Source organism: Pelophylax lessonae, assembly GCF_965119305.1.
Source record: "Pelophylax lessonae genome assembly, chromosome: 4".
Taxonomy (NCBI): Eukaryota; Metazoa; Chordata; class Amphibia; order Anura; family Ranidae; genus Pelophylax; species Pelophylax lessonae.
The window spans coordinates 98,242,172-98,269,639 of record NC_138771.1 but is presented as its reverse complement, the minus strand read 5'-3'; the positions used below and the strand labels follow the sequence as shown (position 1 = coordinate 98,269,639).

At 44.5% G+C, this 27,468-nt stretch overlaps 1 protein-coding gene across 5 annotated transcripts in view; it reads left to right on the top strand.

Moving 5' to 3' along the window:
* NEDD4 (NEDD4 E3 ubiquitin protein ligase) overlaps positions 1-27,468 on the top strand; it is a 519,020-nt gene that overhangs the window by 261,076 nt on the left and 230,476 nt on the right. For all 5 annotated transcript variants that reach the window (XM_082253414.1, XM_082253413.1, XM_082253415.1 and 2 more), the window contains one exon: positions 12,815-12,865. In XM_082253414.1, the coding sequence (XP_082109540.1) occupies positions 12,815-12,865 (51 nt within the window). The remainder of the gene's footprint in view (positions 1-12,814; positions 12,866-27,468) is intronic.

Below are 27,468 nucleotides of genomic sequence, written 5' to 3'. Positions count from 1 at the left end.
AATTGCGCACACTCGTGGAATGGCGACAAAATACGCTCAATAGAAATTTCAATAGGCAACGCTTTAAAATTTTGTTGTTTTTATTGCTCACGCTCTGGCGATCGCGGCGATACCTCACGTGTGGTTTGAACAGTGATTTAATTTGCGGCTCGACTTCCATATACGTTTTCTTTTGTGCGCGAGCTAACGGCGACGGGAGCGGCTAAAATTTTTTATTTTATTTTTTTTCCTATTTATTTATTTTTTTAACTTTCACAGGTTTTGAAAAAAAAAAAAATCTGATCACTTTTATTGCTGTCACAAGCAATGTAAACATCCCTTGTGACAGCAATATGCAGTGACAGGTACTCTTTATGGAGGGATCGAGGGACCCCTCCACTACACTTCCATGTATTCAAAACGCTGAAAACGGCTTTTTGAATACTCTAGTTTTTTTAATTTGCCGCCTTTAGCAGCAGAGTAACCCGGACGTGACGTAATGGACGCCGCCTCCGGGTTACGTCATCGGAGGCCTGATCGAAGCCGCATCCGGCTTAGATCGGGACTCCATCTAGCCGGCGGACGTGGGACGGGAGAACCGAACAAAGCCGCAGAAGGAGGGGAGAGGACGTCCCCTCCCTCTCCCCGGGGGTAACGATTAAACGGCTCCCGAGCCGCATCGTTCATTACCGCCGGAAAGCCGACTGCCGGCTCTAAACAACGATACCAGGGTAATGCCTCTAGCTAGAGGCTAACCCCGAAAAGTCTGCCGACGTAAATATACGTTACTTTGCGGTAAGTGGTTAATTCCATGATGTCTTGACTCTTCCTTTCCCTTTACATTTAGAGAATATATTCAACTATTTCCCCGCTGTCTTTCAGTTGGAGAAATAGAGATACATGTCATAGTTTAAACTGACCAAGAATATTCACTTTTCTTCACCTGGGCAAAATAGGCACGTTTGTGAGTCCTTCAGTCTCGTAAGCATGGACCAGGGGTTATATTTACATTCTGTGTATATTGCTTTGGAAGATTAGCTGGTATTTACTGGTTTCAAGGCCTTTTAAACAAGTCTTTGTTAGGCCCCTTGCACCCTTGTGTGACCTAAAAGTCACGCTTTTCCGCTGCGATTTTGACTGCACTGTAAGCAATGCCTATGTAATCTTGAGGTCTTTGGACCTCAAAATGCATAAGGCTCCATGCACACCTAAGCGTATAGGTTTACTGGAGTTTTTGTGCGTTTTTTTAAAGATTCTTACAAGTTTCTTTAAAGCGTTTTAGAAGTGTATCACAAGCGTTTTGCAGCTTCAGGCTTTTTTGTTTAGCCAATAGAAAGCACTAGGGGGAGGAGAGGAAGAGTAAATTAGGGGTGGAGAGCTATTTGAGCATTTTACGAGTATTTTTCTGCTTAAGTCAGCCGTTTCTATTGAAGTCTATGGAGCCAAAAAGGCTTTGCAATCTGGAAAAAGAAACTCATGTACTTTCTTCAATCGTTTTGCTTCAGATGACAGAACGCTCAGATGTGAACAGAGGCCATTGGAATGAATGGTATTTTGCTTGTTGCGCATTTTGGAGCTTCAGAGCTAAGCATTTTACAATCTGAAAAAAGCTCAAGTGTGAACAGGGCCTCAAAGTCGGACCAGAGTAGTGCAGGGACTACTTTGAAGTCATTGCGACTTGAAGTCGCCCAGATATGAACGATACTCATTGGAAATCATAGAGTACGACTTGTCATGCGACTTTGCAGTTCCAAGTCTCAGGACAAGTCGCACAAGTGTGTAAGGGGCCTTAGAGACAATAAAAACAGTCTTGTTCTAGGCTTCAGGTTGGGTAAGTATACACTCATTGTTCTTATCATGGGTCCTGTATACAAACACAAAATGTCTTCGGGTGATAAACTGACATGACCTGAGACATGACCTGAGACCTGAAATAACCTTTTATCTCTGGGGCTCATTCAGTTTTAAAACCTCCAAAATTGAAATGATAAAATATACCTATTTCTTCATAAAGATTCTAACAGGGACAGTGCACCTGGCTGTATACTGCTGCTGAAGCCTCTGGGTCACAAAACTTTGGAGAACCGGTCCTCAAGAGCAATTTTTGATAGAGCCATGGGGCACACAATTTCCTGTTCATGTTCCTGTTAATAAGGCTTTTTTGATAGAGTGGGGATGCCCATGTGCCTCAAATCTTAACCTGATGCATGTGTTTTTTACTCATCAGTGATGTGTATCTTTTATTGAGTGTGCAATGTTTCATCTCTCTTGTGTATTGGTCTACTTTGAGTAAAGAACTATAGCTGTATAACTTGCTCCACACCACACCCTTTTGTCAGTTACCAATCTACCCTAGCTGCTTACCTGTTTGTAATACAGGAGCTTTATTTCCAAACACATACACTACAACTGCTTTCTGCCGTAAGATTAAACAATATAGGTAATGAGTTTTTCAAAGCCTGCAGTTACATTCAGATCTGCCTTGGTTTATTGAATCTGATAAAGATTCCTGTGTGAAATATTTGCATTGGTACAGTTTTTTTCTTGATTGCATCAGCAGTTTCAGTGATTGATTCCCCTTCTTTTTCAATTTAAACTTTTTGTGTTGTAACATTTATGTACTAATATTAGACACTATGATAGGGGGAGATATCGGAGTGATAGAAAAATTAGCTCATCAATCTGCTGCTTCTTTTACTGAAATTAATTTGTGTGTATATCTTATTCATTGACCAATTTGTTTAAAAAAATCAATTTTCCAAAAACTTGTGGCAAAAAATAACATTTCTTTTTCGTTCATTGACGGACACATCTCCTGATCTTCTTTGCCATTGGGTTATACTGCTCCCCTCAGGAGTAGGACACTAGACAGAAAAAAAAGTCTGACTACGCCTATGGTTTTTTTTCTGCCTAGTCAGGAGTAAGGACCTAGTTCCTTGCTGGGATCTCTGGTCCTGGCAATTTTTTTCCTTTTTAGATAGATTATTTTTCTCTTGTTTTTTTTTCCAATGAGATCTACGATCAACTGCCGGACTGGGCGACAGGCTGGATAATCTAGATCCAGTGGTAACCCCAGTCTGGCCAGCGAGTGCTCGCAGACCTCAGCTCCGCGCTAGGTCGGCCGCGACATAGCCCCACTGGACGGGAGCTGTCCTGCGAGTTAAACTCCTTGCGAGGTCACATATGACCGGGTCTCCTGGCTGAAAGCCCCCCATTCCGTTGGAGAGGAGGTTCTGTCTGGAGCGGTGACCACCTGGTTCCTGGTATGGTAAGGAACTGTCCCCCCTCTCCCCTTGGAGGGTTTTGGGATGGACGTGGGCCCCTCCTTGGGACATTCAGACCCCTGGGTTCCCCTCCTTCCCGTTAGGCACACCCCCCCTCATCAGTCTGGTGGTCCCTATGGGCCATCTCGCTTCACACCTTTCCTTCCCTTCACTTGCGCTGGGGCTGTGGGGTGGCCTGGTCCACCACCTGGGGTGGGGGTAGGGTGATTGGGGAGGGGGGGTGCACCACTGGCGACCAGTCGATTGGTTAAGGGGGGGCTGTACCTGGTGTTCCGTTTTCTAAAGCCTAGGGATCCCTTTTGGGAGCCTCGTTGTGCCGCCATTTTGCTGTAGTCTATGTGCTCAATGCATGACCATTTTTGTGTAGTCCGACAGCCATTTTGCGGTGGTTTGCCATTGAAAATAGTGGTGGCCATGACAGTGCAGCCCTATGGGCGCTGATTTCGTCAGTGGAAGCCCCTCTTCATCCCCTGGTGCTGACTCCTGGATCTTTTTACTTCTTGATTACCTAAGGTGGAGTGCAGATTATCCTGGTGGCTGCAGGTGCCTGTTTCTGCTGGGTGGTGACTCTGGTGGGGTCTCTCTCCCTCTGTGCTGAGGATCGATTAGGTGCTCTGTTACTGGCTACCGAGTGGTGCTGCCGGAAGGGGGGTGCCCCTTAGCAGTGTTTTTACACTAACGGCGGTCTTGGAGTCCTTTGTGTCCCGAGTGGAGGTGTTTTTTGGGCGACGGGCTAGCAAAAATTGCCCCCTCGCCTTCCCCTGCCTCATCTGTCTACTCAGATCCTGAATCTGATTCGGGCGCTTGGGGATGTGGGTCACTCTGCTGGGTCTGCGACCACATGCCCTGAGTTCTCAGATAAGGAGGATGGTTCCTCCACTCCTGTAGCTGCACACAAAAAGGTGCTGGTGAATGCACTGATTGTATTTGTGTGTGAAACCATAAAAATAGAGGACACAGCTGAAGCTGCGAACGAGGCATCTGTTCCTTTGGGGTCCCTAAGCAATTTGCTATGCGGTTCCTTAATGAAAAGTCCCTTCTAAAAAACGTGGACTGTTCCACCAGTGGTGGACCCTTCTGTCTCCAGATTGAACAAAGCAGCCAGGATTCCGGTTGAAGAGTTCCCGGCTTTTAACAGGAAGGGGGAGGCTGTGTGCCACAATATGTACACTGTGGCTGGTTTGGCACTGAGGCTGGTATTTACTATTGCACTGATGCACTGGTGTCGCAAACTCTGACTAAGTGGGCTAAACTTTTACGCTGTGACCTGGAGGGGGAGCAGCTGCCAACTGCCTTTGCTGAGCTGGCGGACCAGTTGGTCCAGGGGCTGCAGTTGATCTGTGATGCCTCTTTGGACACGGCTTCCCTAGTCGCTAGGCTATCTGTTTCAGCAATGGTCCATCGACATATCCTTTGGCTCTGAAAGGAGAACACAGGTGCCACTCTTAAGTGCAGTATATTGAGATTTATTAAGAGTAAACCGATAGAAGGTACTCACAAGGATGTATGTAAAAGAAGCATCATAAAACATCATAGTATATGCAGGCAATAGCTCAAGGTATCCTAGTTCAGGATGGCTCAAGCGGTCTCTGGCCGTTCTGGAAAAACGACACTTCCTGATCGCGGGGACACACCACTACCGTCCTGTCGTCACTTCCGGGATGCGTAATGGCGCCGGCGACGCGTTATCGGAGCATGCGCTCCTTCTTCAGGCCGATGATGCGCCATTTTGGATGAGGGCTTAAATAGGCAGAACCAACTGGGTCCTAAAGTTCGCCACATCTGCCTAATCGGCAGAACGGCTGCAACATACTCATATAATACAATTGACTGAACTTCTTACTAACAGTGTACATTGTGCAACTAATTCAAGCAGTGGTTAAAAAATGAAAAACTAACTGAAGTAATGGTAAATGAATAATGATATATAAATATATATGGAAAATACATGATAATCTCAAATCAAATGGAAATTATTAAAATAAAAATAGAAATAAAAATAAATAGAAAAATAAATAAATATAAAAAGAAAAAGAAAAAAATACACAATTATAATAAAATTATAATAAATAATAAATGAGGACAAATAATGAATTATATGTAAAAATATTACAATGTCACAGAAGGTATAAAAGAAATTTATATATAAAAATTTTATTTATATATAAAAATATGTATAAAAACTGTTTTTATAAAAACATCCACTAATAAAAGCACTTAAATCATGTTGAATATTTCCAACTAATGTGAGAGATTAATATTGGGTATTATCCAAAAAAGTGTAGCGCTAAAATATCAATGACATAAGGTAATGACTTAAAGTTCATTCAGGAAAACATAAAAAAGTAGGACTGACTAGAGAACCCAAAGGAAAGTCCAGTTTTGAAACAAATCCTGAATTGTAGATATAATAGCAATCCTTGTGACGCCCAGGGAATGTGTGAGAAGGGGACACCTCAGTGCACTAATGTGAGAAGCAGCTTACCAAACAGCCATGGCTACTCAAATGAATGAGACAGCCTCGCCAGATACAGCATAAATCTCAGAGACTCCAAGAGATCATAGGTAGCGCCGAGAGATGGTAGATTCCTCATGGTAGCTCCATAGAAGTTAGATGGGAGTATGGAAAAAATTGGTACAAAAGACCATAGCGTAATTCCGTAAGGTGATAATAGTAAATTTATTAAAAGAACTACTCACATGTAAAATGTAAAAACAGGCACATAGAAAATGGTGGCTGGGGATCCAATAGCGGTGTCCCGCATGTATCCAGTCAGCATAAAAACAGTAGTAGCCGGCTCGTGGAAGGGGCGTGTGGACGTTTGCGTCTGGAGTCGCCAACGTTTCGTCATCAAAAGACGTAGTCACTCCCAGACGGCTACTACTGTTTTTATGCTTTTTATTGCATCCCCAGCCACCATTTTCTATGTGCCTGTTTTTACATTTTATGTGAGTAGTTCTTTTAATAAATTTACTATTATCACCTTACGGGATTACGCTATGGTCTTTTGTACCAATTTTTTCCATACTCCCATCTAACTTCTATGGAGCTACCTTGAGGAATCTACCATCTCTCGGCGCTACCTATGATCTCTTGGAGTCTCTGAGATTTATGCTGTATCTGGCGAGGCTGTCTCATTCATTTGAGTAGCCATGGCTGTTTGGTAAGCTGCTTCTCACATTAGTGCACTAAGGTGTCCCCTTCTCACACATTACCTGGGTGTCAAAAGGAGGAAGGATTGCTATTGTATCTACACTCCCGGATTTGTTTCAAAACTGGACTTTCCTTTGGGTTCTCTAGTCACTCCTTTTTTTATGTTTTCCTGAATGAACTTTAAGTCATTACCTTATGTCATTGATATTTTAGCGCTGCACATTTTTGGATTATATTGTTTGTGGATCTTTTGCCAGCTGCTTTTCACACTGTATCACTTGGATTGTTTCATCTTTTACTCAATTGTTTTAGCGCAGAAATTTCCTTAGTTTTAATATTGGATATTGCAAACAATAAAAGCCGAATCAAACAAGAAAACCTAATTCAAAGGATATTAAATAAAATTAAATAAGAGAGTTGGTCTCAACTTCCTCGTTTAAGCCACCCGGCACTAGAGTATCTAAACTGTAGATCCAATAGGCCTCCCTTTGGCATAGTCTTTTAAAACGTTCTGCTGGCGAGAAAGTGGCAGGTATGGGCTCTATAATCCACACCCTGAGACCAAGAAATTATTTGTCATGATGTAACAGGAAGTGGCGAGGAACACTGTGTTTATCATCGCCAGCTTCTACAAATCTACGATGCTCACCAAATCTCTTCCTCAGGGTGCGGATTGTCCTACCTACGTAAAATAGACCACATGGACGCGTAAGACAATAAATGACAAACTCTGTGGAGCAATTGTAGAATTGTGTCATGGGATATGTTTTTCCTTTTACTTTAAAAGTTTTTTGGCCATGGGTCACGTGTTTACAGGTCAAGCATAATCTTTTTCGGCATTGGAACATGCCTATAAGTGGAATCAAACAAGGTCTTTCTAAAAGTGATGTGGGTGGGTACTTCAGCTTACTAGGGGCCACCATACTTTTAATGTTTTTTGCTCTTCTTTAGGCGACCTTAGGTTTAGATGGTAAATTCTCCCTTAGATGGGGGTCCTCCAATAGAATCGGCCAGTGTTTTGCCAGGATTTTCTCCATTTTTTTTTTTTTTTAAACTTTGTGTGGAATTGGGTCACAAATCTAGGTGTGGATCCCTCTTATTACATGCATGGCCAGTCAAATACATATTTTGAGCATGGTTTAGAAGAGGTTCAGGGAAAGCCTTTTCAGTAAATTTTTTCTTTAATTGGACGCTCTGCTCTATATAGTCTCCATCGTTGAAGGTAAAATAGAGGCTAAGAACTACACAAAGCCCACAGCGGATAATTCCTTCTTGCATTTTAGGAGTTGCCACCATCCCAGGTGGGTTAACAACATCCCTAAGAGCCAGTTCTGCAGACTCAGAAGGAACTGCACCAACGATGGAGACTATGACTTCAGTTAGTTTTTCATTTTTTAACCACTGCTTGAATTAGTTGCACAATGTACACTGTTAGTAAGATGTTCAGTCAATTGTATTATATGAGTATGTTGCAGCCGTTCTGCCGATTAGGCAGATGTGGCGAACTTTAGGACCCAGTTGGTTCTGCCTATTTAAGCCCTCATCCAAAATGGCGCATCATCGGCCTGAAGAAGGAGCGCATGCTCCGATAACGCGTCGCTGGCACCATTACGCATCCCGGAAGTGACGACAGGACGGTAGTGGTGTGTCCCCGCGATCAGGAAGTGTCGTTTTTCCATCGGCTACAACCTAACGCCCAGAGACCGCTCGAGCCATCCTGAACTAGGATACTGGGAGCTATTGCCTGCATATACTATGATGTTTTATGATGCTTCTTTTACATACATCCCTATGAGTACCTTTGTATCGGTTTACTCTTAATAAATCTCAATATACTGCACTTAGAGTGGCGCCTGTGTTCTCCTTTCAGTTCGCCACAAGCCCCTTCTACTTGCCATCAGAGCAGCCTACGGAGTGTGGTGGTTTGAGATTTAGATTTTATGGACTTTTTTATGGACTTTAAGTACAGTTACCATTGTGATGATGTTTTTACTGTATCAGTGTATGTTCCGTGTTCATAAGTGGAGCTTGTGAGGTTTTTTTGACATTTTTTCCCCCGCTGTGCGCCAGTTTTTACCATTTTGCCTATATCTTTTGGCTCGAATGCTGGTCTGTGGACCAGACTTCTAAAAAGGCCTTGACTGATCTTCCTTTTCAAGCAGATCGCCTGTTTGGAGCTACCCTGGATGACATCATTAAGGGTCTCACGGGGGGTACCTTTCTTCCGCAGGCTGCTAAGGGCAAAGAACCTCGTCATAGACATGGGCCATCCTTCTCAGCTCATAAGAAGTTTTTTTGTCACTCGGGTGAAGCCTTTCAGGGCCTCCTCTGGAGAATCCAAACAAACCTGGTCTGGCAAGCATAGAGCAGGGACCCCCGGACAAGGCTTCTTCAGCATGAAGGTGCGCCCTTACCTGTATCGGGTGAGGTCTTCGTTAGTTTCCGGACCCGTGGACTTCCCTGGTACAAGACAAGTGGGTTCACAAAGTCATTCAGTCCAGGTACAAGATCGAGTTTCACTCTTGTCCTCCAGGCAAGGTTCTTTCCTTCCAACCTGCGCCTGTCCCTGGACCGCTTACTGGGTCTGTTTGGGGCAGTATTACTTCAAGGGGCGATTTTCCCAGTTCCGACATCAGAAATCTTTCAAGGTTTTTACTCAAACCTGTTTACAGTTCCCAGGAAGGAAGGCAAGGTGCTCCAATCCTTGACCTCAAGGCACTGAACTGCTTTATTGCGGGTGCAGAAGTTCAGAATGGAGTCCATTTGCATGGTGGTGGCATCCCTGCATCAGGGGGATTTTCTTGCCTCTGTCGACATCAAGGATGCTTACCTTCACATTCCAATATGTGCCGGTCACGTTCCTTCACTTTGCTGTGGGAGAGGAGCATTATCATTTTGTGGCGTTACCCTTTGGTCTTGCCTCTGCTCCTTGGGTCTTCACAAAAGTGTCAGCACCAGTGCTAGCATTGTTACGCCAACGGGGGATCGTGTTTCTGGGCTACTTGGACGACGTCCTTCTGCGAGGGGAGTCTCCTACTGCTCTGGTGGAAAACCTGGAGATCACCATACGAACTCTGAGGGAGTTCGGCTGGATTCTGAATTTACAGAAGTCTGATCTGGTTCTGTCCACAAAGCTGGACTATCTGGGTCTGACTCTGGACTTAGCTAGAGCGCTCCTTCCTCTGGACAAACTCCAGAAACTGCAGGCTGCAATTCGTCTCTTGCTGTCCAGCAGATGGTCATCCCTACGGACTTGCATGTGGTTGCTGGGCCTGATGGTGTCTACCTTCAAGGCAGTTCAATATGCACTGTTCCATACAGGGTCCCAGCAAAAGGGGATTCTGGCCAAATGGGACAAGAATCCGCAATCTCTAGACAATCAGATCCAGCTGAACAAAAGAGTCCCTGATATAGTGGCTTCGTTCTCCGGTGCTTCTGGAACACCGGCCACTGGAAGAGTCCAGACTACCGATCAATGTCTTGGAACTCCGATCGATCAGACTGTGCCTGGAACATTGGACAGATCGTCTTCAGGGATGTCCACTGCGCATTCAATCAGACATGGTCACGGCTGTGGCTTATGTCAATCACCAGGGAGGCAGAAGTATCCTGGTTGCTCTGGAGGTAGCAGGCATTCTAAGGTGGGCAGAACTGTTTGTTCTAGCCCTCTCCGTCTTACACATTCCCAGGGTGGCAAACTGGCAGGCGGATTACCTCAGTTGGCAGACGTTGGACCAAGGGGAGTGGTCTCTTCATCCGAAGGTGTTTCATCAGTTGTGTCACCGGTGAGGCATCCCCGAGGTGGATCTGTTGGCGTCTCAGCTCAACAAGTGCTAAGGTTTGTGGGTCGGTCACGAGATCCTCTGGGAGACGCCACAGATGTGCTGGTGGCCCCGTGGGGTCAGTACTGTCTGATTTACGCCTTTCCTCCTCTCAAGCTTCTGCCAAGACTACGGAGGATTGAGGCAGAAGGGATTCCGGTCATCTTAGTGGCCCCGGATTGGCCTTCCAGGTTTGATACGCTGATCTGGTATGGCTGGTCGCCGACGTTCCTTGGAAGCTTCCTCTCAGGGAGGATCTGCTGTCCCACGGACCAATCTTCCATCCTGCTTTACAGTCGCTGGCTTTGATGGCTTGGCTGTTGAACACCAGGTGCTGATGGATAGAGGTTTGTCTGAGATGGTGATTCCAAAGCTGGTAAAAGCTAGGAAATCTACTTCTAGGAAGATCTACCATCGTACGTTGAATATGTACATTGCGTGGTGTGAGTCTCTTGGGGTTCATCCTCGCACTTTTTAAGTGGCTCGGAGGATCTTGACCTTCCTTCAACGGGAGGTTGAGCAGAAACTGCCCTTGAGTACTCTCAATGGTCAGGTGTCGGCCTTAGCAGTCTTCCTTCAACGGGCCTTGGCCACATACTCCCTGGTGCGTACTTTTCTTCAGGGAGTAAGGCACTTGGCCCCTCCAGTGCAGTCTCTGTTGCCGCCTTGAGACCTCAATTTGGTGCTCTCTGTCCTCTAGAAGCCTCCTTTTGAGAATCTTCAGGAGATTTCCCTGCTTACGTTGTCCCGGAAGGTGGCCTTTTTGGTGGCTATCTCTGCCTGAAGGGTGTGGGAATTGGCGGTGTTATCCTGTCGTTCACCTTACTTGGTGGGTCATAGATATAAGGTGGTTCTTTGCCCCTGTCTGTTGTTCCTTCCAAAGGTTGTCACTGATTTTTATTTGAGTGAAGACATTGTGTTGCCTTCCCTATGTCCCAGGCCAAAACATCCAAAGGAATTTGCTTTGCATGCCTTGGGTGTGGTCCGGGCAATTAGGTTGTACCTGGCAGCTACAGAGTCTTTTAGGAAGTCACTCACTATTTGTGCTCACGGTCACGGATGGGCCTCGGAAAAGGATGTCCGCTTTCTCCGCGACCATTTCCAGATGTATCAGACAGACGGTGATTCAGGCCTATTCAATCAGGGGTCAGGTTCCTCCTTTCCCTGTCAGGGCGCCCTCTACTCGGGCGCTCAGTGCCTCCTGGGCCTTCCGTCATCAGGCATCAGTGACCCAGGTTTGCATAAGGGCCACCTGGTCGTCGGTGCACACTTTCACAAACTTCTATGAAGTGGATGTGTTGCTGTTTAAATGACCTGGTCCTCTTTGAGGGTATATTGTTTTTTCAGGTGAGCTCCAGTTGTTTTGGTTGAGTTCCTATTTACCTTGTTGGCTATAGCCTTGGGAGTTTCTTTTTCGCTGTTCCCACCCCCTCATGTTTAACACTGCTTTGGGACGTCCCAATGGTTAAGAAGATCAGGTGCTGTGTCTGTCAATGAACGAAAGAGAAAATGGCATTTGTGACTTTCCGTAAAATCCTTTTCTCTGATGTTCATTGACAGACATAGCAACCACCCCTCTGCAGAGTTGTTATTCTTCGGACACTGCTTGTAACCTGAGTACCTATAGCAGAGAGAGGGAGTATACCCCCTGGGACTGCCCATAGGCGTAGCCAGATTTTTTTTCTGCCTAGTGTCCTACTCTTGTAGGGGGCAGTATAACCAAATGGTTAAGAAGATCAGAAGCTGTGTCCATCAATGAACATCAGAAAATTAGATTTTACGGTGGGTCAAAAATCCCATCTTTCGTAAGACACACTATGCCTTTTAGAAAGTAACTTAAGGCGTTTGCTCTCTAAAATGTCATTTTGTGGGTGTTTCTCTTGTCCTGACACTTCAGGGTACTTAAGAAATATGATAGGTAATCAGGATATTATATGCGTGATTTATACTCTTTGAAAGTCCAAAGGTGCTCCTTGGACACTCCTCTATGCATCTAGGCTGTGAAAAAGTCTCACACCTGGTATCCCCATAGTTGGAGATTTTTAAAAATATTGTGACAAAAACTTTCCAATAAGGGGTCATTTTGGCTGTATTTTACAGTCCTGGCATTTTAGGGCCTCAAGAATTTATTTAGGCCGTCAGTACATCAGGATTAATCAATTCTTAAATATATGTAGCGTAGTTGTAAACTTTATAATTAATTCACACAGAAAAATCACTATACTTTTTTTTTATTTTTTTTTACAAAAGAATGTAGCAGAATAGATTTTTGTATGCATTTTTGAAGAAAGCTTATTTATTTGCAAATGTTTATAACAGAAACTAAGAAAAATGTTGATTAAACACCACCAAAAAAAGGTCTGACTCAAAAAAATTAAATAATAAATTCACGTGGGTAAAGTATTGTCTAGCTTGAGTAATTGTCTTTCATAGTGTGACCATGACCACACTGAAAAATGGCCTGGACTGAAAGGGGATGTAACAGTCCAGTCTTCGAGTGGTTAAATAGAGATGTAGTGTCACGTGATACAGCCCAGATCTAATGATTTCTAATGACTGTTGTTTTTCATTTATAGACCAGAGATGACTTTCTTGGTCAAGTGGATATTCCTCTTTACCAGTTGCCGGTATGTACTGTAAAGATATGCTTGAACACCCTAATGTTTTCTTGTATACATTTGTAAACTTAATCTGCATATCAAAACATTGTGTTTTTTTCATTGATTGGGGGGGCAATAAAGCTGATGTGTGCTTAGTTCAAATACAAATCTAGCCTGGCAGGACTGAAGCTCTTACTTTTAGTCCCGGTTCACACTTGAGCGATGCGGGAAGGCGGCGAATTTGCAGCCTGTTCCCACATCACAAACGCACATCTGGCAGTTCACACTGCCATATGCGATACGCAGGGGGTGTCAATTAAATGTTAACGACACCCGCAGTTTGATCGCATATCGCAGTGCGATCTGACAGTTCACACAGGATCGGATCGCACAAGTGTGAACCACTGTGCGATCCTGATGCGGCTGGAAAAAAGGGTCTTGTGCGTCTTTTGTGCGGGTGCAGTGCGAATTTCAGCCATACAGGGCCGGTTCACACTATTGCGAGTGCGGCAATCGCATGTAATTCGGAGCGCACTGCTCCTTCATTACATGCGATCGGATGTGCGGATGCGAATTCAGTCATACACTTTGTATGGCTGAAATTCGCACTGCACCCGCACAAAAGACGCACGGGACCCTTTTTTCCAGCCGCATCAGGATCGGATCGCACAGTGGTTCACACTGCCAGATGTGCGTTTGCGATGCGGGAACAGGCTGCGAATTCGCAGCCTTCCCGCATCGCACAAGTGTGAACCGGGACACAAAGTGTATGGCTGAATTTGCATCCGCACATCCGATCGCATGTAATGAAGGAGCAGTGCGCTCCGAATTACATGCGATCGCCGCACTCGCAATAGTGTGAACCGGCCCTTAAACTAAAACAATCACATGGGATATAGGAGAATATCAGGGTTTGTAAATCTGAAAATAATTACCTTATCTAAGCTTAGTGTTTTAGAAAAACGGCAAACACGCTGTGTTGTTTTGCAGACAGCTGCCTCTCCTCCACTTGATTAAGTGGTTAAAGCATGTGTTACCCTAAAAAAAAAAAAAAAAAAAAAAAAACATAATGTTTCCTTAAAGCATGTTATACAGCACAATGCTTGTGCTGTGTCATTTGGCCCCCTGTAACACCTAAAAAACCTGGCTGATCCTGCCAGTTTCTACCCTCCTCCCTGTAAACTGACCACGGTATATCATGGCTGCTGAGCCCTGACACTGTGGTCAGTGTACCTGCCTCCGTCATTCGCAGCTCCCCTCTCTGTCTCCTGTGTCCTCCCCCCCTCCCTGCCTGTCTGCTGTGTCTACGCCCGCCCCGTCAATCCTGCTGCTCTCATATTCATTATAAAATAATCAAATCCCCTCTGTAATATAACACTAAGAGCTCCTGTGCCTGTCTTATAGAAAAAATATGCGACCTGTACCTATATCACAGCGGCTCCCAGCAATCACGTGACCGCTTTCCTCTCTCTTCCCCTCCTCCATGGCTGACGTCAGTGACAGTGCTCTGGCCCCCCCACTGGAGCTGTCAGCTGGGCAGAGAAGAGAGCAGAGGAATCAGCTGATCGCTGGGAGCCACTGTGATATAGGTACAGATTGGCATATATTCTCTTTTGTTTATTGACGGACACAGCTCCTTATCTTCTTGACCACTGGGTTATACTGCCCCCTACAGGAGTAGGACACTAGGCAGCAAAAAGCTTGGCTATGCCTATTGGGCAGGCCCACTCTCTATTGGCACTTTTCTGCCTAGTCAGGATTAAGGACCTAGTTCCTTGCTGGGATCTCTGGTCCTGGCAAATTTTTCCTTTTTTTTTTGCTATCCTTTTTATTTTAATGCTTTGAGAATCTAATATCAACTGCCAGACCGGGCGACGGACTGGATAATCTAGATCCTGAGGGTCCCCCCACTCTTGCCAGTGAGCGCACGCCCCATATCCGTGCTAGGTGCGCTGCGACATAGCCCCACTGGACGGGGGCTGGCCTGTGAGTTAAACGTTTCGCGAGGGCACCTACGAACGGGCCTCTGCCTGTGTAGCAGCGTTCCTCCTGGCTGACAGCCTCCCCTATTCCGATGGAGTGGTGGTCTCTCAGGAGCGGTGCCCCCCCTGTTCCTGGTATGGTAAGTAGCTGTCCCCCCTCTAACCCTGGAGGTTTTTGGGGTGGACGTGGGTCCCTCGCTGGGATGGTCAGACCCCCTTATTCCCCTCTAAAATTTTGGTGGTTACTGTGGGTCTTTTGGCCCCCCTCTCCCTGGGTGAGGTTTTGAGCTGGCTGTTGCCACATGCTCTTAAGGGGGGGCTGGTTTGAGTTGCTTCTGACCGGGTTTTCCTGGTGTGACAGGGATTTGAGCAGGGTTCCCTTCCGCCCTGGGGGTTGGTGACTAGGGCAGGGTTGTCTTCTGGGCTCACTGCAGCAGTTGTTTGGCTGGGGGAGCGGATAGTTTAGCATCTACGGGTAGCTAACCTGATCCGGCCGAAAATTTAGGCTGCAGCTTTGCGGCCTACTAGTCCGAAACTACGTGAGTCGGCCCCTGTGAGGATGGCTGAAGCTACTGCCTTCTGTTTGGGCATTGGCCCTCCCCTCTGCTGCCCCTGGATGGTCGGCCCTGTAGGGGCTCGCGGCTGGGTACCCACAGAACTTTAGGCCTCGGCCGAGTCTGGCGCCTCAATTGGGGGGCGGCCCCAGTGCATTTAGTTGAGCCCCTACTCTTTCTTTGGGCATCTGCCTGGCTGGGATCCGTGTACGTGCGGCTGGGCCTCCACAAAACTTTAGGCTGCAGCTTCTTGCATGCTAGGCCATGTGGTCAGCTTGGCGCCTCCCTTGGAATGGAGAGGCGGTTCATTTTTTTAATGATAGCCCTGTGCCATTATTGTGTGGGGCACCTTCCCCTTTTAGCAGGACCATCAGGGTTCCCTGCCAGCGCGCCTGCTTCTCGGTGGGTGGCCCCTTTTAAGGGGGCTATTTCCTATTATGCCCTCTATGGAGGGCAACCCCCTTGTTTTTATACGGAGTCCAGTAGGTGGGCCATTCGTGGGCCCTTGGTCGGCATCCACTTTGCAGAATTGCTCTTGGCGACTTCCCCTTATTATGTTTTCCAGGTGAGCATAGTATATAGCGACCCTACTGGGTCTGCGTCCATGCTCCCTGAGTGCTCAGATAGTGAGGATGTTTCCTCTGCTCCTCTAGCCATGCATGAAAAGGCAATGGTAGATGAACTGTTTGTGTCAGTGCGTGATGCTGCGTCGGAGGCGCCGGTCCCTTTTGGCACCCACAGGCCCTTCAAAGTGGCAAGGTTGTTCCCTTTTCTGCTTACTTTGACCAATTTGTCACGAAACAGTGGGGTTGTCCAAAAATCAGTGGTTCCTAAGGGCTGTTTACTCGCGGTGTCCTTATGACGATTAACGGCATTAAAGGTGGGTGGACCCACCTGTAGTGGACTTGTCGGTTTCCAGGTTAAATAAAGCTACCTTTATTCTGGTTTAGGAGTCCCCAGCCTTTAAATATCCAGCTGATAGAAAGGCAGAGACTCTGACCTGCCATATGTTCGCTGTGGCTGGTTCTGCATTTAGGCCAGTATTCACCATTGCCCTGGGGTCGCAAGCTTTGACCAAGTGGGCTAAACAATTACGCTTCTCCCTGTCTTTGCGCAAAACAGCTTCTCCCCGTCTTTGCGGAGATGGCGGATCAATTGGTCCAGGGGCTACAGTTTATCTGTTATGCCTCTTGGATGCGGCTCCTTTGATTTCTAGGCTGTCTGTATCAGCAGTGGTCCTTCGGCATATTATATGGCTAAAATACTGGTCTGTGGACCAGACATCTAAGAAGGCCTTATCTGATCCCCCCTTGTTGGGGATTGCCTGTATGGAGCTTCCTTGGAGCTACATTGCGTGGTGTGAGTCTCTTAGGGTTCATCCTCGCTCCTTCTCGGTGGATATGATCTTAACCAACCCTTAACGGGAGGTAGAACAGAAATTGGCCTTGAGTACCATCAAGGGCCAGGTATTGGCTTTGGCGGTCTCTTTCCAATGAGCTTGGCACCGCACTCCCTGGTGTGTACTTTTCTTCAGGGTGTCCAACATTTGGTTCCTTTCGTGCGGGCTCCGTTGCCGCCCTGGGATCCTAATGTGGTGCTTTCAGCTCTACAGAAGCCTCCCTTCGATAATATTCGGGAGGTTTCCCTGCTTGCGCTGCCCCAGAAGGTGGCCTTTTTCGTGGCTATCACCTCTGCGCGCAGGGTGTCGGAACTGGGGCGTTATCCTGTCGTTCACCTTATTGGTGATTCACAAGGATAAGGTGGTGCTTCGCCCCTATCAGTCATTCCTTCCTCAGGGGGTCTCTGATTTTCATTTGAATGAAGACATTGTGTTGCCTTCCCTGTGTCCCAGGCTAAACATCCGAAGGAAATTACCTTGCATGCCTTGCATGTGGTTTGGGAAATTAGGGTATACCTGGTAGCTACAGAGTCTTTTAGGAAGTCAGACTCTATTTGTGCTCACGGCGGACCTCAGAAAGGGTTGTCTGCTTCTTCTGCGACCATTTCTAGATGGATCAGACAGACGGTGGTTCAAGCCTATTGCACCAGGGATCAGGTTCCTCCTTTCCCTGTCAAGCAGCATTCTATTAGGATGCTTAGTGTCTCCTGGGCTTTCTGGTATCAAGCGCCAGTGACGCAGGTTTGCAAGGCGGCCAGGTTGTTGGTGCACACTTTTAAAAAATGTTTTAAAAAGTTGATATGTTGGCATCAGCGAATGCTTCTTTTGGCCGCAAGGTTTTGCAGGTTTTGTTTTTTTTCCAGGTGAGCTCCAGTTGTTTATGGTTGAGCTCCATGTTACTTGGTTGGCTATGGTTAGCATTGGGATTTTTTTTCTTCTTTTTTCCCACCCCTCATGTTTAACACTGCTTTGGGATGTCCCAGTAGGTTAAGAAGAATCAGGAGCTGTGTCTGTCAATGAACAAAAGAGAAAATGGGATTTTTGACTTACCGTAAAATACATTTCTCTGTTGTTCATTGACGGACAAAGCACCCACCCCTCTGTAGAGTTGGCTTTCTTCTGTCACTGCTTGTAACAAAACTGAGTGCCTATAGCTGAGAGTGGGAGTATAACCCCTGGGACTGCCCCATAGGCGTAGTCAAGATTTTCCTGCCTAGTGTCCTACTCCTGTAAGGGGCAGAATAACCCAATGGTCAAGAAGATGAGGAGCTGTGTCCATCAATGAACATCAGAGAAATTGACTTTAGGGTAATTTGCAAATCCCCATCTTTCTATAAGACAGGCACAGGGGCACTAAGGGCTCGTTTCCACTGAGCTTTCTGGTACGGTTCGGTACGGTATGCTATTTATGCCGTTTCCATTGTGAATGGTACCCTAATTCCGAACCGTACCGTACCACTTTTTGGTACCCTTTCGTTGGTAGTACCGTACCAACAGGGTGGAGCTACACTCTGCAGAACTTTGATTGGTTGACAGAGAATCGTCTATCACAGCTTTCCTGCTACACCACGCCTATCATGAAAGGGTACTATTGGCAGTGGAAACGCCATGTGTACCGTTCCGAACCGTACCGTACTGAACCGAACCGTACCGTACCACTCAGTGGAAATGAGGCATTAGTGTTATATTAAAGTATGTATTAGATTATTTTATAGAAGTGGCTTAACAACCTCTTTAACTTACAATAAGAGATGCAGACTGAATGTGCTGCCAGACAAGCTTTCCCAAAGCGTTTATGACTTTGACTGTGTTAAAATCTGTTTTGTAGCAGACGTCATAGGTTGATTTACCCATAAGCCTGTACAGTTAAGTGACTTATCAAGCAAATTGAAAATTTAGTAATAGTTTCAGCAGTTTTCAGCTTTATGTATATTCTAGAATGTAACAAAATGACAGTTGATACTGTATATGAGATTTATTATTGTGTTCCAACAAACAGAAGGCATTACATTTTAGTGTTAACAGGTCTTTGTTTTTAGACTGTTGGTTTGCAACATTTATTAAAAAGTCATTCTCTGAAAAACTGCCTTTTAGAGGTGGTGAGATATATTCCATAGTTAACCACAACGTGTCAACATATGTCGTTTCTCAGTGCTTCTGGGTTCCATGTCCATCTACCTGGGTGTTGACTTTTAGGCCCCTTTCACACTTGTGCGACTTGTCATGCGATTTGGGACTGAAAAATCGCATGACAAGTCGTTCTCCATTATTTCCAATGAGTACCATTCATATCTGTGTGACTTGAAGTCGCACCGACCTTCAAAGTAGTCCCTGCACGATTTTGAAGCGTTTTAAGGCCAAAGACATTCAAGCCCAGTCAAACTCGCGTCAAAATCGCTGTAAAATTGCGCGACTTTGAAGTCGCACAAGTGTGAAAGGGGCCTTAAGAGTCCAACATTTTGAACAGGATTGAGGGCTTTAGGAACCTGAAATACATGATGTTGTAGTTTAATTGGTGAAAACAGAAACTTGCACAACTATTCTTGCATGTGCAATTCCAGATTTTGTTTTGTAACTAGTTCTCTTCAGCTTATGTGGCAGGCTACATGTCCACCTTATTTTGCTAGCAATGCAATATATTAATGCTCTGTTCACACCTGAGTGTACTGGAATCGTGGGATTCTGCCCGTGAGTCCAAAATCACAGCAAAACACAGGACACATTTGCAATACCATTATTTCTTAATGGCAGCCCAAACGTGGTGCAATTTTGCCGTAATTGTCGAAGGACAAAACGTGCTAAAATCATGGCAAAAAATTGCAACGCCAAACGTTCCTGGCTCTGTGCCAAGATTTGCTTCTTTATAAGGTTAAAATAAAAGCAGTGCAGCAGCTGTCGCTGCACTATGCTCAGGTGTGAAATAGCCTAATTAGTTGCTAGAGACAGTTGGGTTTTGTATGGGATAGGTTGAGACTCTAGTTACAGAGTTCATTTCAATTCTTTAGTATAGTAAAAGAATTTAGCAGATTTTGTCATTTCCATATAGGCACCAATAGATCTCATGCATACTTTGTAGGTCTCTTACATCAGAAGCAACCATAGTAGTGGTAAACTCGAATTATCTTAGTTACAAGCACCAATATAAGATGCCCATTGAGAATGATCAGTTTTCTATGACCACATTTGCTAAAGCTTTTTTTCTTGAGTACCTTACTTTATTTTTGATTAAACTTTTATACAAACTCTTGTACATTGTATTATATTGACATATATAAAAACAGTTTAATGGCAACTTTACCATTGTAAGCAATATTTCAAGGCTGGAAGTCACGACTTTAAATTAGGCCTTATGCACACAGGGTGTTTGCTTTGCTGCTCTGAACGTCAGATTTCCTGGTAGGAAATAAGCTACTTAAAAAACACGTCTGAAGCCACGTATTGCACACATGTTTAGGCGCATCAAGCTTTTGTAGCGGTAATGGATTCCATTGGCCAGAATATGCCATTGGAATGCATAAACGCTAGACACATCTAGGTACGTTTATAGTTTTTTCTGCTCTTCAGCTCCTCATAGGGGCCAACAGTCACGGATTTCCCAGGACATTCACAGGAAACTGACTGTTGTCCCGGGAAATCTTTGTCCTGGGGAGAATCGCTGAAAATTTAACTATGTCCCAACTGCCAGCTGAAGCCAGCCTAGTACATTCTGCAATGCATTGTAAACTCCCCCCTGTGCCGGGGTAACACACAGTTTAACTTCAGAGCTTTCTCAGATCCCCCCCGCCTCCTCCTCTCCAATAGATTTAGTATTTAGTATGCGATGAGGTCAGGTGGTGTTTGCCTCTCTCTGATTGGGCAGGTGTTAGAGAGGGGGCGTGGGCAGCTGAACTCTGTAGCACGTGTGAGCCTGGAGTGCATGAAAGCAGAGGTACATTTCTATTGTGCAATTTGGGCTCTCTGCAGCTCCATCTCTGGGGAAATGACAATAGCTGGGATCTTTCTCTGTTGGTTTTTTGAGAGGGGGGGAGCGTGCAGCAGCCATTCTCAGGGACACACACACCCGTGTGTGTGTGTGTGTGTAATGAGAAAACCACACTGACCTCCCTCATACACAGAACTTTGTACACATTCATGGCTGTGTGAGAAGCCTCTGCTGTCAGCGCTGACCTCGTCCTTTGACCATCTCTATCGTGTCTGCAATCTCTGAACCCATCTTGTGTATCATGTCCGCAATCTCTGACTATCATCTGTATTATGTCCGCAATCTCTGACTATCATCTGTATTATGTCCGCAATCTCTGACTATCACTTGTATTATGTCTGCAATCTCTGACTATCTCCTGTATCATGTCCGCAATCTCTGACTATCTCCTGTATCATGTCCGCAATCTCTGACTATCTCCTGTATCATGTCCGCAATCTCTGACTATCTCCTGTATCATGTCCGCAATCTCTGACCATCGCCTGTATTATGGCCGCAATCTCTGACCATTTCCTGTATCCTGTCTGCAATCTCTGAATATCACCTGTATTGTCTCTCTGACCATCTCCTGTATCTATTTGATGGGACCTGCCTCCCTCTCTCCCCTCTCCCTGCCTCTCTCCCCTTCCCTCTCTCTCTCTCCCCCTCTCCCCCTCCCTCTCTCCCCCCTCCCTCTCTCCCCCCCCTCTCCCCCCTCCCTCTCCCCCCTATCTCCCTCCCTCTCTCCCCTCCCTCTCTCCCCTCCCTCTCTCCCCTCCCTCTCTCCCCTCCCTCTCTCCCCTCCCTCTCTGTCCCCCTCAGTCCCCCTCCCTCTCTCCTCCCCTAAGTCACCCTCCCTCTCTCCTCCCCTCAGTCCCCCTCCCTCTCTCCTCCCCTCAGTCCCCCTCCCTCTCCTCCTCCACTCTCTCCTCCTCCACTCTCTCCCCCTCCCTCCATTCCTCTTTCTTTCCTTCTCTCTTCTTCCCTCCCTAGTACTTTTATTTTTTCTTTTTCTCCTCCTCCATCCCTTTCCCGCTCTTTCCCTCTTCCTCTCTTCCTTCTCCCTCTATCCCTCTTTTACCTCAGACTCTATTTAACCACCCAATTAGGACACGCCCACTATTTTAGCATACTTTAAACCACGCCCACTTCACCCACCACATTACCCATCTCCATCTAGGCCACACCTACACATGAATGCCCCACCCCTAATTAAATGAAGACTCTGTCTACAGACAAAAAGTGTCCCTATACATTTTTTGAGAATGTTGGCAACTATGGTACTTTTGATATTTTTTGTCCTGCTTATAAATTCTAATGTGTCCATGAATACACAGGGTAACAGAGTTGCTTTAACTGGTGGAAAAAAAAAAACCGCCAAATGCCTGTAATCATGTTTTCTCTGACCCTCCCCTTTTTTTACTGTCTCCAATCCATCCCCCAATAGTACAGAGCCATAGGATTCACTCTGTACATGCTCAGTTTGGTGTGTATAGCTAGAGAGTTTTTTCCTCATAGGACAGTCAGAGTAGAATGAAAACTCCTGCTACAAGCGTTAATCGAACACAGCTAGAAGTCATAAGACTGCTATATACTGCTAATGAGGTTTTTTTTTTTAGCAGCTTACTAAAATAATTGCATTTCCGTGCTCTGTGTACTGTGGGAGACCAGTTATAGTGAATGCAGGGTCCTGGGTGTAGTAGCATTTTAACGTGAACATTGTAAATTCAAATCTCTGCGAACGTCTCCAGGATTCAGAGGTGAGGGGTTTTTCCATCTTTGAGTTACACTGATCTTGATGGTATAAAGGTAATTAACCAAATTGGTTCTCTTAGGAGAAATGTGATCAATGCCAATATGTAGCAACACAGTTTCTGTCGATGGGGAAGCTACCATGCCTGATATTTTAGAAATGACAGTGAACATCTGGTTCCAGTAGGATTTCAGGAGGTTTGCAGTGCCACAGGATATGTGAAAGTTATCCCAGCACCCCACACACTCTGACATACGAAGGAGCTTTTCTTTGAGAATTTGGATAGATTAAATGGGATGAGGTACCATCTATAAATGATTCTTTGTAAAAGTTTCCAGTGATTGGAGCCATTGGATTCCTTATAGGACAGTTGCTTGGCTTTAGACTAGGGATGCAGCAATACCATTTTTTTTCTTACTGATCCTTTTTTTCAAGTAATCACCAATATCTATTTTTAGTGTCATGTTACATATTTACATAGTAGGTGAGGTTGAATAAAGACAATAGTCCATCCAGTTTAACATGTGTAGGTGTATGTGGCCGTAATCATCTCGCATACCCCTGAATGTTTTGATTCTTGAGATGTACATCTAAGAGTCTTTTGAAAGCCACCATACTTCCCGCAGAAACCACCTCTTGTGGTAGAGAATTTCACAGTCTTGTAGCCCTAACAGTAAAGAACCCCCCACGTTGACTGAGGTTAAAAGGCTTCTCCTCTAATCGCATTGTATGCCCTCTAGTCCTCATGCAATCCTTCCTACTGAATAGCTTTTTTTCTATGCTGAGATCACCATTGAGATATTTATAAATTGCCATCATGTCCCCTCTCAGGCGTCTCTTCTCCAGGGAGAATAAATCAAGCGATTGCAGACGCTCTTCATAATCCTCCAATCCCCTAATTAGTTTAGTTGCCCTTCTCTGGACTTTCTCCAGCTCCAACACATCCCTCCTGAGGACCAACGACCAGAACTGGACAGAATACTCCAGATGTGGTCGGACCAGAGTTTTATAAAGTGGAAGGATTATAGTTTTATCTCTGGAATACATCCCTTTCTTTATGCATGCTAATATTCTGCAAGCTTTTGCAGCTGCCGCTTGACATTGCATGCTATTGCTTAGTCTATCCTCTACCAGGACTCCCAGATCTTTCTCCATTTTTGATTCCCCCAAAGGTTCCCCCCCTAAAGTGTATTGTGCTTTTATGTTTTTAGTCCCCAAGTGCAAAACCTTACACTTCTCCACATTAAACCTCATTTGCCATGTCGTTGCCCACTCCGTTATTTTGTCCAGGTCATTCTGTAGGATATCTGCGTCATGCTGTGCAGTTATTGACCTGCCCAATTTTGTGTCATCTGCAAAAACTGATATATAGCTACTGATCCCATCCTCAATGCTGTTTATGTATAAATGGAACAAGGTTGGTCCCAGGACAGAGCCTTGGGGGACCCCACTTACCACCTCAGACCAGTTTGAGTATGCGCTATTTATTACCACCCTTTTGGACACGCCCTTTTAGCCAGTTCCGTATCCAAGAGAAGACCTTGCGGTCGATGCCTGCAGACCTTATTTTATAAATTAATCGATTGTGGGGAACTGTATCAAACGCCTTAGGGAAATCCAGGTACACCACATCCACTGGTCTCCCCCTATCTAGCTCACAGCTCACCTCCTCGTAGAATGTTAAGAGATTGGTTTGACAAGAACGCCCATTTGTAAACCCATGCTGGTTACTGCTGATGATGTTGTTGTCTTTAGCAAACTCTACGATATAGTCCCTTATCATCCCCTCCAGAAGTTTACATACTATCGATGTCAGACTGACAGGCCTATAATTTCCCGGGACATGCCTCTGCCCTTTTTTTGAATATCGGTATCATGTTAGCTTTCCTCCAATCCCCTGGTACATTTCCTGTCATAATGCTGTCAGCAAAGATCAGGAACAGTGGTCTAGATATAGTCTTACTAAGTTCTTTGAGTACTCTCGGATGTACGCCATCCGGGCCTGGTGATTCTTTTGTGTTAATTTTATCCAGCCTTTCCCTAATTTCACCCTCTGTTAGCCATAATGGCAAGTCCTGTGTATTACTACTAACCATATAGTCATGGTCAGTGTACCCCTCCTTTTCCTGAGTAAAGACTGACGAGAAAAAGGCGTTCAGCACGGTTGCCTTTTCAGTGTCCTCTATAACCATCCTCCCATCATCGTTAATTATGTGTGCAATATGCTCTTCCCTAGTTTTTTTTGCTTTAGATATATTTAAAGAATTTCTTTGGGTTCCTTTTACTATCCTCCGCTATTTGTCTCTCAAAGTTGATTTCAGCCATTTTAATTTGGTATTTACTTTTCTTATTTGCCTCCTTGTATTGCTTGAAAGCCGATACTGTGCTCTCTGATTTATATTTCTTGAAGGCCATTTTTTTTCCCTTAATACGTTTTTTAACATTACGGTTTAGCCAGCCAGGTTTGGCTTTGTCTCTTCTAAATTTATTTCCCATAGGAATGCACTGCGAGATGCATTTGTTTAATATGTTCCTAAAGCAATCCTATTTTTCCTCAGTGGTCAGTGTTCCTAGGGTTTGGTCCCATTTCACCCTTTCCATCATGGAGCACAATTTGGGAAAGTTTGCCCTTCTGAAGTTCAGGGTTAAGTTCCCCACTTGCCTTGTTATATTGTTATTTACATGTAAAATGAGGGTAAATATTGCGCTCAACAATGATATTCACAAAAGTGCTTAAGTGCATAAATATATAATAAATATATAAAGACTGGTATAAAAGGTCCAACAATGCTTAAAACCATTAGTAGCTAAAAACCACAAAAATGGATAAAAGCACAAAACCAGCTCATATGTATAAATAAATAAAGTCCTTAAAGTGCTTAAAAATCAAGGTGATTAAATAGTTAATCGCAGCAATGTTTCAAAGCGTAGACTTGATAGAAGTGATGTGAAACCTTCACCTCCACACCTTCACCCCGTGCTCTTATTAAGTACTCCTTACCAGAAGGATATGACCCCTTGATTATAGGGGGTCGCAATCAGCATTAGTATCCACAATAACTCCAGGCCATCCTTGACACTGTCTTCTCACCAACGGAGGGATGTGACCAGGTATTAATGGAACTCCGATTTAAAGGACATCCAAATGCTAATAAAAAGAAGACTCCAATAGTGCAATATGCCAGTATAACGACAATTTAATGATAAAATTGCACTTACTCCATATCACACAAACAGTTCGCCTTCTACAGCAATCACAATAACGATAGGTTTGGTGAATGGAACGCCGCTCCACGCCTGCGTTCCGTCAACCCGGAAGTCTACGGTCTCATGCTCCCGAGGCACGTTTCGTCAGGCCGTGCTGACGTCATCAGGGGATCACGTGACCGTACATTTCCTTTCACTTTATATAGAGACTACAAACGCTACAGCATCCAATCCCTATGAACCGCCCATTCCATCACAGATTGATAGGTTCACTCCTTTGACTAAGGATGCCTGCCGAGGTCCTTTTTTTTGGCAAAGAATATATATACATAAAACGCAATTATACGGCCAAGCAATATGCTCATTTATATTGACCGCAATGTGCGATTATTTACTTTAGTCCAGATATCCTAGACTCGAGTAATAATGCCAATTCTTATATAGATAAATAAATATTAAGACAGGATGCTGTTTACAATATGTCCAGTGACTAAATTGAATATTATAGCATTTTAAAATATAATTAATGGATCAATCAGATAAGAACAAAATTGTCTAAAATTTATATTATCAATGGAATATTCTAAAATATTTAAAATACCCTAAAATATTCCAATACATTTTAAAACCATTTGTAAACTGTTTCATAATTTATTTTAATTATACCCAATCTAAAACTATCAATTTTAAAACCATTATTATTATTGAAGATGATGTGAATCTACCTTACAAACTAAAAATTGGAAATAAAACAGTTTAAATCAATGTCGATATTCATACCTAAGGGTTGTAAAGTATTCATTTTATAGATCCACTGGGTCTCATTCATAGAGAAAATTTGGGTCATGTTTCCCCCCTCTCCAATGATTGTCAACTGCATCTATACCACAAAAAGACATCAAAGGGGTCTCTATTGTGGTATAAACGGAAATGGTTGGAGAGGCTGTGTTTCGGAAAGCCTCTTTTTACATTTCCAACTTGTTAATTTATCCTGATGGACAGTTGGCGGGTTGTCCTGCCTATATACTGTAACCCGCAGGGACAACTTATTAGATAGGTTACATGTGTGGATCTGCATGAGATGAGTTTCTTGATTTGGAAGTTTTGCCCTGTAGCTTTGGATTGAAAGGTGGTAATTTTCCTAGGGTTCTTCTTAGTCAATTGGCAGGCATTACATCTACCACATGGTAAAAAAACTTTTACATCCAAAAATGTAGGCTTTCTCTTTGGAGGATCAGGTATATTCGGGGCAAACGTATGCCTTAAATTAGGAGCCTTCCGTTAAAGAAAAACCGGTTTATCAGGTAAAATCTTATTCAAAGTCTTGTCTTTCTTTAAAATGGGCCAATGTTTCCTCACAATTGCTTCAACTTGTTTAAAATTCCTATTAAAATCAGTTAAAAAAGCCATATCACCCTTATTCTCTACACTTTTATTCTTTGTTTTCAATAGTCCACTCCTTGGTAACTGACGCACTAAATCTCTTGTTTTTATGACATCTTCAAGTTTGTATCCTTTCTCAACAAACCTTGATGTTAAGAGATTCGATTGGGCAAGATAGTCTTCATCATTTTTACAATTACGTTTAATACGCATGTATTGCTCTTTCGGTATAGCACCTAACCATTTAGGGTGGTGACAATTTTAAAGACCAGTCTTTATATATTTATTATATATTTATGCACTTAAGCACTTTTGTGAATATCATTGTTGAACGCAATATTTACCCTCATTTTACATTTGCTACGTTATATATGTTTTGTTTGCTGCTTAC